Genomic DNA, 16,591 nt, shown 5'->3' with positions numbered 1-16,591 from the left:
ACTAGGTACACAGCATGTAATCCGGACAGAGTGGGTAGGGTGCATTGAACCAGCCTAGGTACACGGCATGTAATCGATACATGAACGATGCATGCATTCAGGTGATGTAAGAAGGGACCTCATCATACATAAGGACATAAACTCGGTAGGGCCACCCAGGTGGCTTCTGCAACGTATATTTCCTTATATTTGGGGTATGTATGGGCTTTTAACATTGTCCCTCTCTCCTCGTGACAGCACAACCAGATCAAGCCGTCAGCATTAACCAGACCATCGGCACACAAACCCCTTTCCATGGAGCAGAGACCAGGTGGCAATCACAGGCGAGATCTCCAAGTAACTGGGGCACTCATACAGGGCACAAAGCACCAGCCACGGAACATGTGTAGACAACTGGTCACAGACCTCGCCAGAAATACACACCCACTCCCTGGCACCGCCAATCACACAGCTAACCACAAGCACACACCCCCTGTCTGTCACTTGCAACAATCCTCAGGCTCAAAACACACCCAGTATAAACCTAGTCTACAAGAAACACACTGGCAGACGCACACAAGCGAAACACAACGGAAACAACACAAATGATCCATTGAAGTAAATCCAATCTCTCTCGCGCACACAGTCACATACAAACCTACCCCAAACAGACACCCCCACCCTTCGGCTATGTATGTGTGTGTGTGTGTGTGTGTATATATATATATCAGCGATAGAGTGCACGACTGCAGGAAAATACACATGTAACCACTCACAGTTAGACTCTCACACAAACATCAAGTCAGACAAGCAGAGACTTGACAGACAGTATGAAACAGTGACAATCTGAAGCACAAACACCCAAAAACATATACATGCAACCTAAAAACGTAGACGCTGTGTCACAGATACAAGCATAGAAACCAGACAATTTCACAGATACAAGCACAGGCTCTCGCTTATCCTAAGTAATAAACAGAATCTGCAGGCAACACACCAATCCAGTGACACACAGAAGCGCCCAGCTGAAACTCCGACTTTCCAACAGCGGCGGCTCCCCAGCTAAGGTGGAGGAGTGTCGCCCCACTGCTCTGCAAGCAGTTTAAAAAGGAAAACTAAAATGATAATAATCAAGGTTATTATCATTTTAGTTTTCCGTTCCTGTTTAGGTGCGGGCGTGTCTGGGCTGGACAGAGGAGGGGCCAGGGGAGGAGTCGTGAGCACACTCTAAATGCGCAAGATGGTTTGGCTGGCTGTCTTGGACCGGCCAAACAGTCATGCGCACTTTGCATCTTCTCCACCGGCTGTAATGCACAGCCTGGGTGGAGAACATGCACAGCCTGGGTGAAGAACATGCACAGCTTCCCAGTCCCTCTCCGAGAGTCGAACCACGGTGCTCAGACCAATCACAACACTGCTGTAAGGCAGCCTCGTGATTGGATAGGGGGGGTCTGGGAGCTGGATTGCTTCCTGCTTCTTGCTGTCAACGGAGGAGCCGAAGAGGACTGAGAGGCGGCAGCGGCCGGCCAGCAGGTACTTTTCTTTTTTTAATTTCATTTATCCCCCCGCCTCACCCCGCCACCCCCATTAAGTAGCAGCCGCCACTGCTTGAATAACAAACAGAAGCACATACAACCAGCCACAGGTAGTACCCGAAACATACACGCAGTGAGGTGTTAATCACGCTTACAATCATTTACACACTAACCAAGCTATCATGAACAGACCAAGAGCCATCCTCAGGCACATCAAATGCACGCTTTACACCTGCAGCCGGAAGACAGAACTCGGTTCCATGAGCCCAACTTGCCGCTCAGGGGCAGTGACGGTAACCAGGATGTTTCTCAGTTCCTGAAGTGAGGTGTATTCTGCATAAGAGAAGAGATGAGGTCCAAGCCCGGGAATGGCCCTGTATGGCTCACGCTGCAGATACCCTATAGAAAGAGCCTAGTTCTCAGCGTGCTCGGAGGCGCACTGCCAGCAAAACCTTTTTCTGAATTTGTTGTGGAAGTTCAGGAGCTTCCCCTGGGTATCAAGCATTACAGGGAGGTTCACAGGAGCTACTGGTAAGAATCAGAACATTAAACATGCCCTCCCCGCAGTCCGTGCATGAAACAGCCCTCCCCGCAGTCCGTGCATGGAACACCTGAGGTACACCCAGCGAGGGATCCCACAGCTGGCCTGGGAGAAGCACACTCTTGCATCTCACAAGGCTTTGGTCCAAAGTTTTTAGTAACAGGTCCCATCATAAAAAAGGAAGTTTGCTGGTGCCCCCCACCAGCTCCACCACAAGCTGTTAGGACAGAGGGCACAAGCGGCAGGAGCAGAAGTACTTGACGTGCCCACACCGCTCAGTGACTTGATTGTTCACCCACAATGCTATGTGTCGGAGGCAGTTACCATGAGACTCCCTGTTGGCCATGGGCCAACGCTACGTGGCCAGAGATGCCACATGGGGTGGCCGGGTGGAGGGGGGAGCATGATGAGAGCAGGGACTATGTCCTCTCACTGGCCCTGGTCACAAACACTTGGCAGAGGAGGAGAAGCAGCGTCCGGGGTGGGCAGGGCAGCGGGTGCCACCGAGGGAACCACTGGCACCATGCCCTGCCATGAACACCAAGAGTTCAGCGTGGCCTCCAGGTCCAGGACGGCTAGCCTCAGCTGCTGGCGGCGGGGCCAGGGTTGCTCTCAGGGCCAGATACACACTCCTTGCTGAGGCGCACGATCTCCTGGGACAGCACTTCCAGGTCCTGCAATGAAAGAGGGGACACACATCACCATACTGACCAGCAGTGACCACGCAAGAAGGGGGTGCAAACACCTCAAATGAGCAATCTAACAAAATCCCATATCTACTGCAGCAAAAAATGTGCTACTCCCGACTTATCAGACTAGACCAACTATTGATGAAGAAGTTACTTACCTTCGGTAACGCATATCTGATAGAGAGAATCTATAGCTGCAGATTCCTTACCTTTCAATATCCCAGGCCTCAGACTGGATCCGCAAACTTTTGCGCGAGCAGTACCCCTGCGCGCTGTCAGGTGGCTCTGTTCGGTTCCGTGCAGTGTCGTCCGAATCTGATGTGATGTGATGTTGCGGTCACCTATATAGGCGCCACCCAGGAGCACGGACGTCAGTTACTTTTCATGCTTCCATGCCAGAAGCGTAGAGCCATGAAGTGAACTGACTAGTGTGTGTCCAAACTAGGGCCCTGGAAAGGGAACAACCCTAGCCATATAAATGTGTCCGCAGAGCGGGGAGGCATAGGTGGGTCTGTAAGGAATCTGCAGCTAGATATTGTTTATACCAGATAATGCGTCACCGAAGGTAAGTAACTTGTTTATCTGATAGACTTCTAGCTGCAGATTCCTTACCTTCGAATAGATACGCAAGCCATAGCATCCAAGCGGTGGGCTGCAGACAAATGGACAAAACTACGAAGTCCTGCAGGACCAAACGGGCGCAACGCCTGTACCTGCAGACCTGACTGTCCAGGCAGTAGTGCTTGGCAAACATGTGCTGGGACGCCCACATTGCTGCCAGGCAGATATCCAGGACTGGAACACTACGAGTCAACGCCGTGGTCGCAGCTTTTCCCCTGGTGGAATGGGCCCATAAGCCCTCAGGAAGCTGCTTTTTAGCGTAGCACATCTTAATAAATAGTTCGTTTCTGACCTGCCCAATCTTTTTTAGCCCCTGCCTAGCCCACGAAGAGTTCGTCATCCACCCAGAACTTTTTTATGTGTTCAAGGTAGAACGACAACGCTCTTTTTGGGTCCAGGCGAAGGAATATTCCTCCTCTTTAGAGGGATGTGGAGGAGCATAAAAGGTGGGCAGTGTGACAGATTGACCCAAATGGAATGGGGTCCCCAGCTTAGGTAAGAGTGAGGCCCGGGTGCGAAGCACCAACTTGACCGGGAATAACATAAGATAGGGAGGCTTGCATGATAAAGCCTGCAGCTCACTCACCCTCCGGGCAGATGTTATCACCACTTGAAAAGCTGTCTTGATGTAAGCAAAGTGAAAGTAGTTATTGTATTCATTCACAATAGAGTGACACAGTGAACGTAGTCACTGTTATTCATTCACCTTAGAGGGACACTGAATGTAGTCATTGCTATTCATTCATCTTAGAGGGACACTGAATGAAGTCATTGCTATTCATTCACCTTAGAGGGACACTGAATGTAGTCATTGCTATTCATTCACCTTAGAGAGAGAAGCTTAACACAGTCACTGCTATTCATTCACCTTAGAGAGGAGAAACTGAACGTAGTCACTGCTATTCATTCCCCTTTGAGGGACACTGAATGTAGTCATTGCTATTCATTCATCTTAGAGGGACACTGATTGGAGTCATTGCTATTCATTCACCTTAGAGGGACACTGAATGTAGTCATTGCTATTCATTCACCTTAGAGGGACGCTGATTGAAGTCATTGCTATTCATTCATCTTAGAGGGACACTGATTGGAGTCATTGCTATTCATTCACCTTAGAGGGACACTGATTGGAGTCATTGCTATTCATTCACCTTAGAGGGACACTGATTGGAGTCATTGCTATTCATTCACCTTAGAGGGACACTGATTGGAGTCATTGCTATTCATTCATCTTAGAGGGACACTGAATGAAGTAATTGCTATTCATTCACCTTAGAGGGACACTGAATGTAGTCATTGCTATTCATTCACCTTAGAGAGAGAAGCTTAACACAGTCACTGCTATTCATTCACCTTAGAGAGGAGAAACTGAACGTAGTCACTGCTATTCATTCACCTTAGAGGGACACTGAATGTAGTCATTGCTATTCATTCATCTTAGAGGGACACTGAATGAAGTCATTGCTATTCATTCACCTTAGAGGGACACTGATTGGAGTCATTGCTATTCATTCACCTTAGAGAGAGAAGCTTAACACAGTCACTGCTATTCATTCACCTTAGAGGGACACTGAATGTAGTCATTGGTATTCATTCAGCTTAGAGGGACACTGATTGGAGTCATTGCTATTCATTCACCTTAGAGGGACACTGATTGGAGTCATTGCTATTCATTCACCTTAGAGGGACACTGATTGGAGTCATTGCTATTCATTCACCTTAGAGGGACACTGAATGTAGTCATTGCTATTCATTCACCTTAGAGAGAGAAGCTTAACACAGTCACTGCTATTCATTCACCTTAGAGGAACACTGAAAGTAGTCATTGGTGTTCATTCAACTTAGAGGGACACTGATTGGAGTCATTGCTATTCATTCACCTTAGAGGGACACTGATTGGAGTCATTGCTATTCATTCACCTTAGAGGGACACTGATTGGAGTCATTGCTATTCATTCACCTTAGAGGGACACTGATTGGAGTCATTGCTATTCATTCACCTTAGAGGGACACTGATTGGAGTCACTGCTATTCATTCACCTTAGAGGGACACTGATTGGAGTCATTGCTATTCATTCACCTTAGAGGGACACTGATTGGAGTCATTGCTATTCATTCACCTTAGAGGGACACTGATTGGAGTCATTGCTATTCATTCACCTTAGAGGGACACTGAATGTAGTCATTGCTATTCATTCACCTTAGAGAGAGAAGCTTAACACAGTCACTGCTATTCATTCACCTTAGAGGAACACTGAATGTAGTCATTGGTGTTCATTCACCTTAGAGGGACACTGAAAGTAGTCATTGGTGTTCATTCACCTTAGAGGGACACTGAATGTAGTCATTGGTATTCATTCACCTTAGAGGGACACTGATTGGGGTCATTGCTATTCATTCACCTTAGAGAGAGAAGCGTAACACAGTCACTGCTATTCATTCACCTTAGAGGGACACTGAATGTAGTCATTGGTATTCATTCACCTTAGAGGGACACTGATTGGAGGCATTGCTATTCATTCACCTTAGAGGGACACTGATTGGAGTCACTGCTATTCATTCACCTTAGAGGGACACTGATTGGAGTCATTGCTATTCATTCACCTTAGAGGGACACTGATTGGAGTCATTGCTATTCATTCACCTTAGAGGGACACTGATTGGAGTCATTGCTATTCATTCACCTTAGAGGGACACTGAATGTAGTCATTGCTATTCATTCACCTTAGAGAGAGAAGCTTAACACAGTCACTGCTATTCATTCACCTTAGAGGAACACTGAATGTAGTCATTGGTGTTCATTCACCTTAGAGGGACACTGAAAGTAGTCATTGGTGTTCATTCACCTTAGAGGGACACTGAATGTAGTCATTGGTATTCATTCACCTTAGAGGGACACTGATTGGGGTCATTCCTATTCATTCACCTTAGAGAGAGAAGCTTAACACAGTCACTGCTATTCATTCACCTTAGAGGGACACTGAATGTAGTCATTGGTATTCATTCACCTTAGAGGGACACTGATTGGAGTCATTGCTATTCATTCACCTTAGAGGGACACTGATTGGAGTCATTGCTATTCATTCACCTTAGAGGGACACTGATTGGAGTCATTGCTATTCATTCACCTTAGAGGGACACTGATTGGAGTCACTGCTATTCATTCACCTTAGAGGGACACTGATTGGAGTCATTGCTATTCATTCACCTTAGAGGGACACTGATTGGAGTCATTGCTATTCATTCACCTTAGAGGGACACTGATTGGAGTCACTGCTATTCATTCACCTTAGAGGGACACTGATTGGAGTCATTGCTATTCATTCACCTTAGAGGGACACTGATTGGAGTCATTGCTATTCATTCACCTTAGAGGGACACTGATTGGAGTCATTGCTATTCATTCACCTTAGGGGGACACTGAATGTAGTCATTGCTATTCATTCACCTTAGAGAGAGAAGCTTAACACAGTCACTGCTATTCATTCACCTTAGAGGAACACTGAATGTAGTCATTGGTGTTCATTCACCTTAGAGGGACACTGAAAGTAGTCATTGGTGTTCATTCACCTTAGAGGGACACTGAATGTAGTCATTGGTATTCATTCACCTTAGAGGGACACTGATTGGGGTCATTGCTATTCATTCACCTTAGAGAGAGAAGCGTAACACAGTCACTGCTATTCATTCACCTTAGAGGGACACTGAATGTAGTCATTGGTATTCATTCACCTTAGAGGGACACTGATTGAAGGCATTGCTATTCATTCACCTTAGAGGGACACTGATTGGAGTCACTGCTATTCATTCACCTTAGAGGGACACTGATTGGAGTCATTGCTATTCATTCACCTTAGAGGGACACTGATTGGAGTCATTGCTATTCATTCACCTTAGAGAGAGAAGCTTAACACAGTCACTGCTATTCATTCACCTTAGAGGAACACTGAATGTAGTCATTGGTGTTCATTCACCTTAGAGGGACACTGAATGTAGTCATTGGTATTCATTCACCTTAGAGGGACACTGATTGGGGTCATTGCTATTCATTCACCTTAGAGGGACACTGATTGGGGTCATTGCTATTCATTCACCTTAGAGAGAGAAGCGTAACACAGTCACTGCTATTCATTCACCTTAGAGGAACACTGAAAGTAGTCATTGGTGTTCATTCACCTTAGAGGGACACTGAATGTAGTCATTGGTATTCATTCACCTTAGAGGGACACTGATTGGGGTCATTGCTATTCATTCACCTTAGAGGGACACTGATTGGGGTCATTGCTATTCATTCACCTTAGAGAGAGAAGCGTAACACAGTCACTGCTATTCATTCACCTTAGAGGGACACTGAATGTAGTCATTGCTATTCATTCACCTTAGAGGGACACAGTGAATGTAGACATTGCTGTTCATTCACTTTGGAGACTGACAGTGAATGTAGTCATTCTTTTTTGGAGAAGGAAAGAGTTCTGCTGGACAATCCCTTTAATTACCAAAGTGCCGGGATGGGAAGAGAAGAAAAGCATAGAGTCTGGGAAGAAGGAAAGTATGCCAGGCTTGGTACCCTCTGGACATGTTATATTTAAGGCTCTGCTCGCAGATCGACGCGCAGTCGCGGACAGACAGCACGATGCCCACAGGCAAGCTCTGTTTACAGAGCTCATTACTGTGACAGAGGTCTCTCCAGCGCCTATTTTTGCCTCTCTGACCAGTGTCGCTGACCATGTCAGCGTCAGCTTAAAGCCTATCACAGTTTTCTACGCCGAGAGCTGGTATCTGCTGGACGACACCATGTCTTGTCTAAGATGGGTTACTCTAATGTAGTAAAGAAAGGCAATACATCTCTCTCCTCCAACCCCCCTCCATCCCAACTATCCAGTTACCTATGCCATGGGATTTGTGCGACAGCAGTCGCGTCACCGGTGCTTCCCCAAGGAGTCGTGTAGCCGAAGGCCTCCATCTCTCAGGTGTGCTGTGTCCACCTACTTTCCAAATAAGAACCCACTGCAGACGTGGAACAGAGTCTAGGAGTCAGAAGTTTAACTCTACCTCTCCAAAGACCTCATCTGGTACCAGTCCAGGCACGCTTGTGTTCTGGCGCCTTCGAAGAGCCTTTCAGTGCACCCCATTCTTGTGCTCCCCGGTCCCTTAATTAAAGGGGGTCCACCTGTGGCGATAAAGAGTGGAGTTGTTTTGATGCTGTTATCAGTTAGATGAGACGCCCCATGTTTTACTGGTGCGACCGTGGCTTGTCCCATCTCAGAAGTGGGTACTCGGAGTTGAGCAACACCTCCCTGAATGCACACATTGGCCTCAGCTCAGACCCCTGCTTCATGGTCAGTCTCTCCTCACTCTATGACTCAAAGACATCTCAAAGTCCTTCAGCGATGGATGCTCGAGCCATGTCTGTGAAGAGAGCTCTGAAGTTGCCCTTGGGTGCATCTAAGGCGCAAGACAAAACCTACATCCAAGCAGAGACATACCCCGGAGGAGAGGGCCACCATCCCCTGCTCACCAGCACCCGCTCGTTCGGGACACGTGGCTTCAGCGCCCCTGTCAGGCCTTCCTTTTCGATAGACAGCCGCAGCAGCACAACGGGCCCTGGTCACTTGCTGAGCAGAGACAGTCCTTACAAACACACGAGGGTCAGCAGTGATGGTCTGATCTCAGCGGAATATGTGTCCGGCTTCTCTGCAGATCAATGAACTTTGGAAGCGGACTTTCATCACTGAATCCTTGTCAATCCGGAGCCGGCCTTCGTGCCAGTGATGGCCCCGCCGGATGCAGGCAGTACATTTCCTCGCTGGACAGTATGTTAGCTGGCAGGGAGGGGTATTAGCAGGTTGGGTGGTCCCTCGCCAGTCACAGGAGAGGAAACTGAGCCGCGACCCTCTTCTGTGCATTACAGTACGGCCGTGCTCCCACCGGTGCGCCACATCTGGCCCGCGCTGCTGTAAGACGTGAATGTGCCGCAGGCGGGAACAAAGCGGCGTTCACAGGAACTCGTAATGGCCGGAGCGCACAGCGGCGGTGCCTATCGCAGGCAGGCTGGCCACCTCGCCTCAAACATCTGCTGGGGGAGCATAGAGGCGGGCACCTGTAGACACACAGCTGGGCGGCCGTCAGCCAAGACTATCAGAGGGGGCAGAGACCCCAAGCTGTGTGCAGGAGAGAGCAGGAGAACCGACGGACATCCTCTGCGCGCCCACTAGGATGCAGCCGGTGATAGCGGCAAACCAGGGGTTAAAGGTGCCGACCAATGAAAGGCGAGGGCAGAGTCTCCTAACACTGGCTTCGGACACCTGACTTCTCATAGAAAGCCCAGGGGGAAGCCCAGTCAAAAGGAAAAAGTAACGCCTTCAAAGCAAAATGTATATGCCTGCCCTCAAAACGTACCCCAAACACTCGTAAGCACCCCGCAATCCTTCCCTTCTGAGTGAGCGCCTCTGTGACAGTCACACGCGGGGCTCTGGTGTTCCCACCTGTGTGTAGTAACCCTCTCTCTCCTCAGACGGCGCACATCTACCCGTGGGCATGGGTGGCACACTCCCTAGTCCGTGTGCGAGGGGTACGTGCCCTCGTGAACAGTATTCCTGGCCCTCTTCCGGTCGTAGGGACACACACCTCTTTATCTTGTATCTTCCCAAGGAGGAACCCCATGCATGCGCCGGTAGGGGGCGCACCTCAGAAAGGGCATCTCTAGTGTCCACAGCTCGCCGGACACCTGGCCACAACATTCACAGGGACACTTGTGTGCCCGGCTCTTTCAGCGCTGGTGGCTACGAGGCACTAGCTGGGCACTGGGACCTCTCCCCTCTCTGCCAGCGTACAATACCTATTCTAGGCGCTAGCCCAAGATGCGAGGGGGGCAGTTGCCCCATGCCTGTCTCAGGAGGCCCTCAGTTATCGGGCTGTGGCTATGCTCCCAAACCACAACACGCAAGACATGGGACAAAGGCTTTGGACCAATATTTACGGTATGAAGCCCCCCTAAGAAATCAAAGAACTGATGCTCGCGACCCTTCGCACCACGCGCCCAGAGCGGACTCCTGGACTGGTAGTCGTCACTCACTCCACGTCACTGTTCTACTGTCCACCATTGAACTTAGGACCTGGGCCTGACAGCTCTGTGCATCCATGCGCGTCGCCAAGATGGAGGCGAGGGAGAGCGCCTCGGGGAATAGGCCGGCAGGGAGCTCAACGAGGGCTAATGCCCGGGCACCCCTTTGGGGTCGGTCTTCCCGGATATGCTGGGAGCCATGCACCAGCAAGGTCCTTCCCTTCAGCAATGCGCTTCCTACCGTCCTCTCTCATTGCTCAATCTAGATAATAAAATCCTGGCTAAAATCCTCACCAGCAGACTAGCCTTGTTGATGGAACACATTATCTCCCTAGCCCAGTCCAGCTTCGTCCTACACCGTGCAACGTCGCTTAACCTCCGAGCGATCTTTGCTGTCCTCAACAAAGTCTACCGCCTCCACCCCGGCGGTCGTGATCGTATTGGATGCAGAAAGGTGATTCTACCCCTCAAATGGCCTTTTCTTACGGCTGTCCTCAGTAACCACAGCATCCCCCCCATTCATCTCTCTGATTCACCTCCTATATACTAGCCCCACGGCACGTATACGGGTCAACCGCGCACTTACGGATTCCATTTTTATACTGCGTGGCACCCGGCAAGGTTGGCCGCTGTCCCCTCTCCCCTTTATAATCGAGATGGACGCACTGCTCCGTGCTCTGCAAGACCACCATTCGCACCGCGTGCTGCAGCTAACTCATGGGCCCCTGCTGCTCTCACTTTATGCGGACAACGTCTTGCTATTTGTCCGGAACCCACAGGACAACCTCCCTCCGCTCATGCAGGAGATTGCACGGTATGGGGACCTCTCTGGGCTTCGTATAAACTGGGCAAAATCAGAGCTCTTCCCACTGATGGATGCCACCAGCCGAATACCCACTTAAGTGGGCGGTGGTCGGCACCAAATACCTGGGCATATATCTTCATAAAGATAGACACCAAATTCTTCAGCGTAATTACGGCCTGGCCGTCGCAGACCTCGCTGTGCATGTGGACCGTTGGATCCGTCTGCCCATCTCGATGGCTGGACGTGTGGTCATTATTAAAATGGTCGTACTTCCTTGCTTTCTGTATCTCTTTAGCAATATCCCTATTACCTTGCCACAATCCTTTTTCGTACCTTACACAGCATTCCTATACGACTGGGCTGGGGCTTGTCCTCATGTCCACTGGGACACCCTGACTCTTCCCTATGAACGTGGCCGTCTGTGGTGACCCGATTTTTGTCTATACTATTTACCTGCTCAGTGTCACTACATGCACCGCTGGTACCATCCGGACGCCTGCATCCCAAAACTCCGTCCTGAGCAAGCTCAGCTGGATGGACATTCACAAATACTGCCCAGGAGCATACCACTGGAAGAACAAGTTACTTACCTTTGGTAACGATCTATCTGTTAGAGACAGATTAGTTATAGATTCCTTACCTTAGAATTATCCCCAGCAGTCAGACCGGATCCGGAGAATTTTTTCATCAGCAGTACCCCTGCACGTCGGAAAGTGGCGTCAGTCGGCTCCGCGTTCGTCGTTGGCATCATGTTGCGGTATTTACTTACACGTCGTCCTCGCACGCTGACGTCAGTTCTTTTACACGACATTCCACGCCGGAAGCGCAGAGCCATGCAATCCAATGACCACTGGTGCACAAAACTAGGGCCCTGAAAGGGATTCCCGACCCTCAAAGTCAGTTCCCAGAACGGGGAGGATGGGTGGGGCGGTAAGGAATCTATAACCAATCTATGTCTCTTACAGATATATCGTTACCGAAGGTAAGTAACTTGTTCATCTAAAAGAGACAATTAGTTATAGATTCCTTACCTTAGAATAGATACCCCAGCAATACCAACCCCGGAGGTGGGTCTGCAAACCAAGTTCACACCAGAAAGTCCTGGAGAACAGAACGGCCAAAGAAGCCGTCTCTCCGGACTTGGTTGTCCAGGCAGTAGTGTTTGGTGAGCGTGTGCAGAGATGCCCATGTAGCTGTCTGACAGATGTCATTGAGGGGAACTACCCGTCCCAAACAGTGGTAGCTGCCGTTGCCCTGGTGGAATGAGCTCGTAAGCCAACTGGAGGCTCCTTCTTTGCCAAAGAGTAGCAAGTTTTATTGCACAAAACGACCCACCTAGAGATGGTCGATTTGTGCATGGCCCGACCTTTTTTGACGCCCACGTAGCCAACAAAGAGCTGGTCATCCACCCAGAATTGCTTGGTGCGATCCAAATAAAAGGAAAGCGCACGATTTGGATCAAGACGGTGGAGCCTCTCTTCTTCCTCAGAAGGATGCAGAGGCGGGAAGAAGGTGGGCAAAGTGATGGTTTGACCAATGTGAAAAGAAGTAACCACCTTGGGAAGAAAGGAAGGTATGGTTCTGAGGACGACCTTGTCCAGATGAACAGCCAGAAAAGGAGGCTTGGAAGAAAATGCTTGGAGCTCACCTCACTCACCCTGGGAGCAGAGGTGATGGCAACCAGAAAGGCAGACTTTAAAGTAAGAAGTCTGAGAGGACAGTTATTAAGCGGCTCAAAGGGAGCACACATAAGGTAGGTAAGAACAAAGGTCACGTCCCACTGGGGCCTTACAAAAGGAACAGGAGGAAAAAGATGAGTAATTTACAACAGGGGACTTGAAAAGAGAAGGCTGATCAGGAAGCCTAAGAAAGGCTGAATTGGCTGAGAAATAGCCCTTAAGAGTGCCCAGAGCAGAGCCCTGCTGGGCCAAAGAAAGGAGGAACAAGAGAACCTCAGAAAGAGGGGCAGAAGAACAAGTTACTTACCTTCGGTAACAATATATCTGTAAGAAACATTAGTTAGTTATAGATTCCTTACCTTAGAACTACCACCAGGTGCCAGCCTAGATCCGGCAAGTTTTTTCGTCAGCAGTACCTCTGCACGTCTGAAGGTGGCATCGGTCGGATCCGCGTCCGGCGCGGTCGTCGGAATGACGTCGCAGAAGCTACTTAGACGCCGCCCTTGCGTGCGGACGTCAGTTCTGTACACGACTTTCCGCGCCAGAAATGCAGAGCCATGAAAGACACTGGTGCACAAAACTAGGGCCCTGAAAGGATATCCTTAACCCTAGAAATCAGTTTGTAGAACGGGGAGGATGGGTGGGGCGGTAAGAAATCTATAACTAACTAATGTTTCTTACAGATATATCGTTACCAAAGGTAAGTACCTTGTTCATCTGAAAGAAACACGTTAGCTATAGATTCCTTACCTTAGAATAGATACCCCAGCGTTACCAACCCCGGTGGTGGGTCTGCGAACCAAGATCACACCAGAAAGTCCTGGAGAACAGAACGGCCAAAGAAGCCGTCTCTCGGACTTGGCTGTCCAGACAGTAGTGTTTCGTAAACGTGTGCAGTGATGCCCACGTAGCCGCCTAACAGATGTCATGTAGAGGAACTCCTCTTCCCAAGGCAGTAGTGGCTGCCATCGCCCTGGTGGAATGAGTGCGTAGCCCCACTGAAGGCTCCTTTTCAGCCAGAGAATAGCACGATTTAATAAACAAAACGACCCTTCGAGAAATAGTGTGCTTGTGCACGGCCCGACCTTTCTTGGCGCCCTCGTAGCCAACAAAGAGTTGGTCATTCACCCAGAACTGTTTTGGGCGATCCAGATAGAAAGAAAGTGCACACTTTGGGTCCAGACGGTGGAGCCTCTGTTCCTCTTCTGAAGGATGCGGAGGCGGAAAGAAGGTGGGCAAAGTGATGGTCTGCCTGATGTGAAAGGCAGTGACAACCTTAGGAAGGAAGGACGGACGGGTCCTGAAAACCACCTTGTCTGGATGGAGAGACCGGAAAGGTGGCTTGGAGGAAAGAGCCTGGAGCTCACTCACTCTTCTGGCAGAAGTGATGGCCACCAGAAATGCAGGCTTAAGAGTTAAGAGTCTCAAAGGACAGTTGTGAAGCGGCTCAAAGGGAGCACACATTAAATAGGTTAAAACAAGATTCAAGTCCCACTGGGGCATAACGAAGGGAATAGGAGGAAAGAGATGAGTTATGCCTTTCAAGAAACGATTAACAACCGGGGACTTAAAAGGAAGCCGAAGGAAGGCAGAGATGGCCGAAAGATAGCCTTTGATAGTGCCCAGAGCAGAGCACTGCTGGGCTAGAGAAAGAATGAACAAGAGAACTTCAGAAAGAGGGGCAGAATGGAGATCCACTGCCTTTGCTGTGCACCATGCCACACATTTGTTCCATCTGCAGGCGTATACCGTCTTAGTGGAGGGACGCCTGGCTGCCAAGATATCATCACAGACTTCGGGAAGAAGGTCAAAGGTTGTCAACTGTCGCTGCTCAATCTCCACGCAAGGAGGTGGAGGCTGGACAGGTTCGGGGGAGGACCGTCCCCTGCTGCTCTGACAGAAGATCCTCCCAAAGAGGCAGTCGGATCAGAGGATCGATGGCCATGTGTAACAGCTCGGGATTCCAGACTCTTCGTGCCCAATCCAGAGCCACAAGGATCACTTGGGCCCGGTCGTGCTTGATCTTCTTCAGCACTCTGGGCAGAAGTGGTATAGGCGGAAAGGAGTATAGAAGACCGCAACTCCACTTGTAACGAAAAGTGTTGCCTAGCGAGTGCCACCTTGGAAATTCCAACACGCAGAATTGCTGACATTGCGCGTTCTCTTAAGTGGCGAATAGATCTAACCAAGGCTCTCCCCACTGCTGTAAGAGACCTTGCGCCACCTCCGAGTAAAGACGCCATTCGTGATCCATCATGCACCTGCGGCTGAGTTTGTCTGCCCTGGCGTTCAGGGAACCTGCCAGGTTTGAACCACCAGGGATTTGGCCTGATGTTCTAGCAATGTCCAGAGACATAGGGTCCACGACCCCACCCAGCCCTGTTTGTTGCAGTACCAAATGGCGGTGGTGTTGTTCGTGAACACCTGCACTACTCTTCCCCAGACAGAGGGAAGGAATGCTTTTAGTGCAAGACGGATCACCCGAAGCTCCAGAAGGTTGATGTGGATCCCGGACTCCGCTGGAGACCAGAGGCCTCTGATCTCCACCTCCCCAATATGACCGCCCAATCCCAGAAGTGATGCATCGGTCACCACTGTGAACTCTGGTTGGGGACGGGAGAGGGATCTGCCGGCGACCCCATTCTGGTTCGTTAGCCACCACTGCAATTGGTGTGCAGTGCCTTCCGAGATCTGGACGCAATCGGACAGGATCCCCTGATGTTGAGCCCACTGGAACCTCAGGTCCCACTGCATAGCCCGCATATGCCACCTGGCAAGGTCCACCAGCAGGATGCAAGCGGCCATCAGGCCCAGTAGCCTGAGGGCCATCCTGACTGAAACCCCGGATAGAGGTTGATAGATCGGAATCATAGCCCCAATATCCCGGACTTGCGGTTCGGGGGATGGGCCCGAAACTGCGTAGTGTCCAGAACTGCTCCGATGAAGAGGAGCTTCTGAGAGGGAATCAGGTGCGACTTAGGCACGTTGATGGAGAACCCCAGCGAAAGCAGGCGGTCGGTCGTAGTCTGGAGGTGGGAGACGACAGCCTGGGCCGAGCCTGCCTTCAACAGCCAGTCGCTGAGATAGGGGAAGACTGGAACCCCTGAGCTGCGACCACTGCCCTCACTTTCATGAACACCCAAGGGGCGCTGGTAAGGCCGAAGGGGAGCAGGGAAACCTAAAAATAATCTTGGCCTACCGTGAACCATAGGTAACGCCAGTGTGCAGGCAGGACGGGAACGTGAAAATAGGCGTCCTGCAAGTCCAACACTACCATCCAGTCTCCAGGATCGAGGACAGACAGGACCTGAGTTAGCGTCAACTTTTTGAACTTCTCCTTCCGGAGGAAGCGGTTGACGTTCCTGAGATCTAAGATTGGACACAGGCCTTTGTCCTTCTTGGGCACTAGAAAGTAGTGGGGGTAGCAACAACGACCTACTTCTGGGGCAGGAACTCGTTCGATGGCACACTTGGCCAAGAGAGCCATAACTTCCTTTTGGAGAAGGGCCAGATGATCCTCCGACAAGCGATGGTGCTGAGGTGGCATGGATGGAGGGGTAGTCCCTTTGGACTATTTGCAAAACCCACCTGTCCGACGTGATGGTGCGCCAGTGGGGGAGGTGATGGTGGCCCTGAAAGATCGGACTAGGAGGGTTTGGAGGCTGCTGCAGAGGGGGAA

The 16,591-nt window shown here is 50.2% G+C and overlaps 1 protein-coding gene across 3 annotated transcripts in view; it reads right to left on the bottom strand.

The window, feature by feature from the left end:
- Window positions 1-1,516: 1,516 nt before the first annotated feature.
- Window positions 1,517-16,591, bottom strand: part of GRIPAP1 (GRIP1 associated protein 1) — a 597,534-nt gene continuing 582,459 nt past the window's right edge. For all 3 annotated transcript variants that reach the window (XM_085629701.1, XM_085629702.1, XM_085629704.1), the window contains one exon: window positions 1,517-2,729. In XM_085629701.1, coding sequence (XP_085485827.1) covers window positions 2,637-2,729 — 93 coding nt within the window. In that variant the 3' untranslated portion in view covers window positions 1,517-2,636. The remainder of the gene's footprint in view (window positions 2,730-16,591) is intronic.

The sequence above is a fragment of the Triturus cristatus genome, chromosome 10, assembly GCF_964204655.1.
Source record: "Triturus cristatus chromosome 10, aTriCri1.1, whole genome shotgun sequence".
NCBI classification, from domain to species: Eukaryota; Metazoa; Chordata; class Amphibia; order Caudata; family Salamandridae; genus Triturus; species Triturus cristatus.
This window is presented reverse-complemented; position numbering and strand designations above follow the sequence as displayed.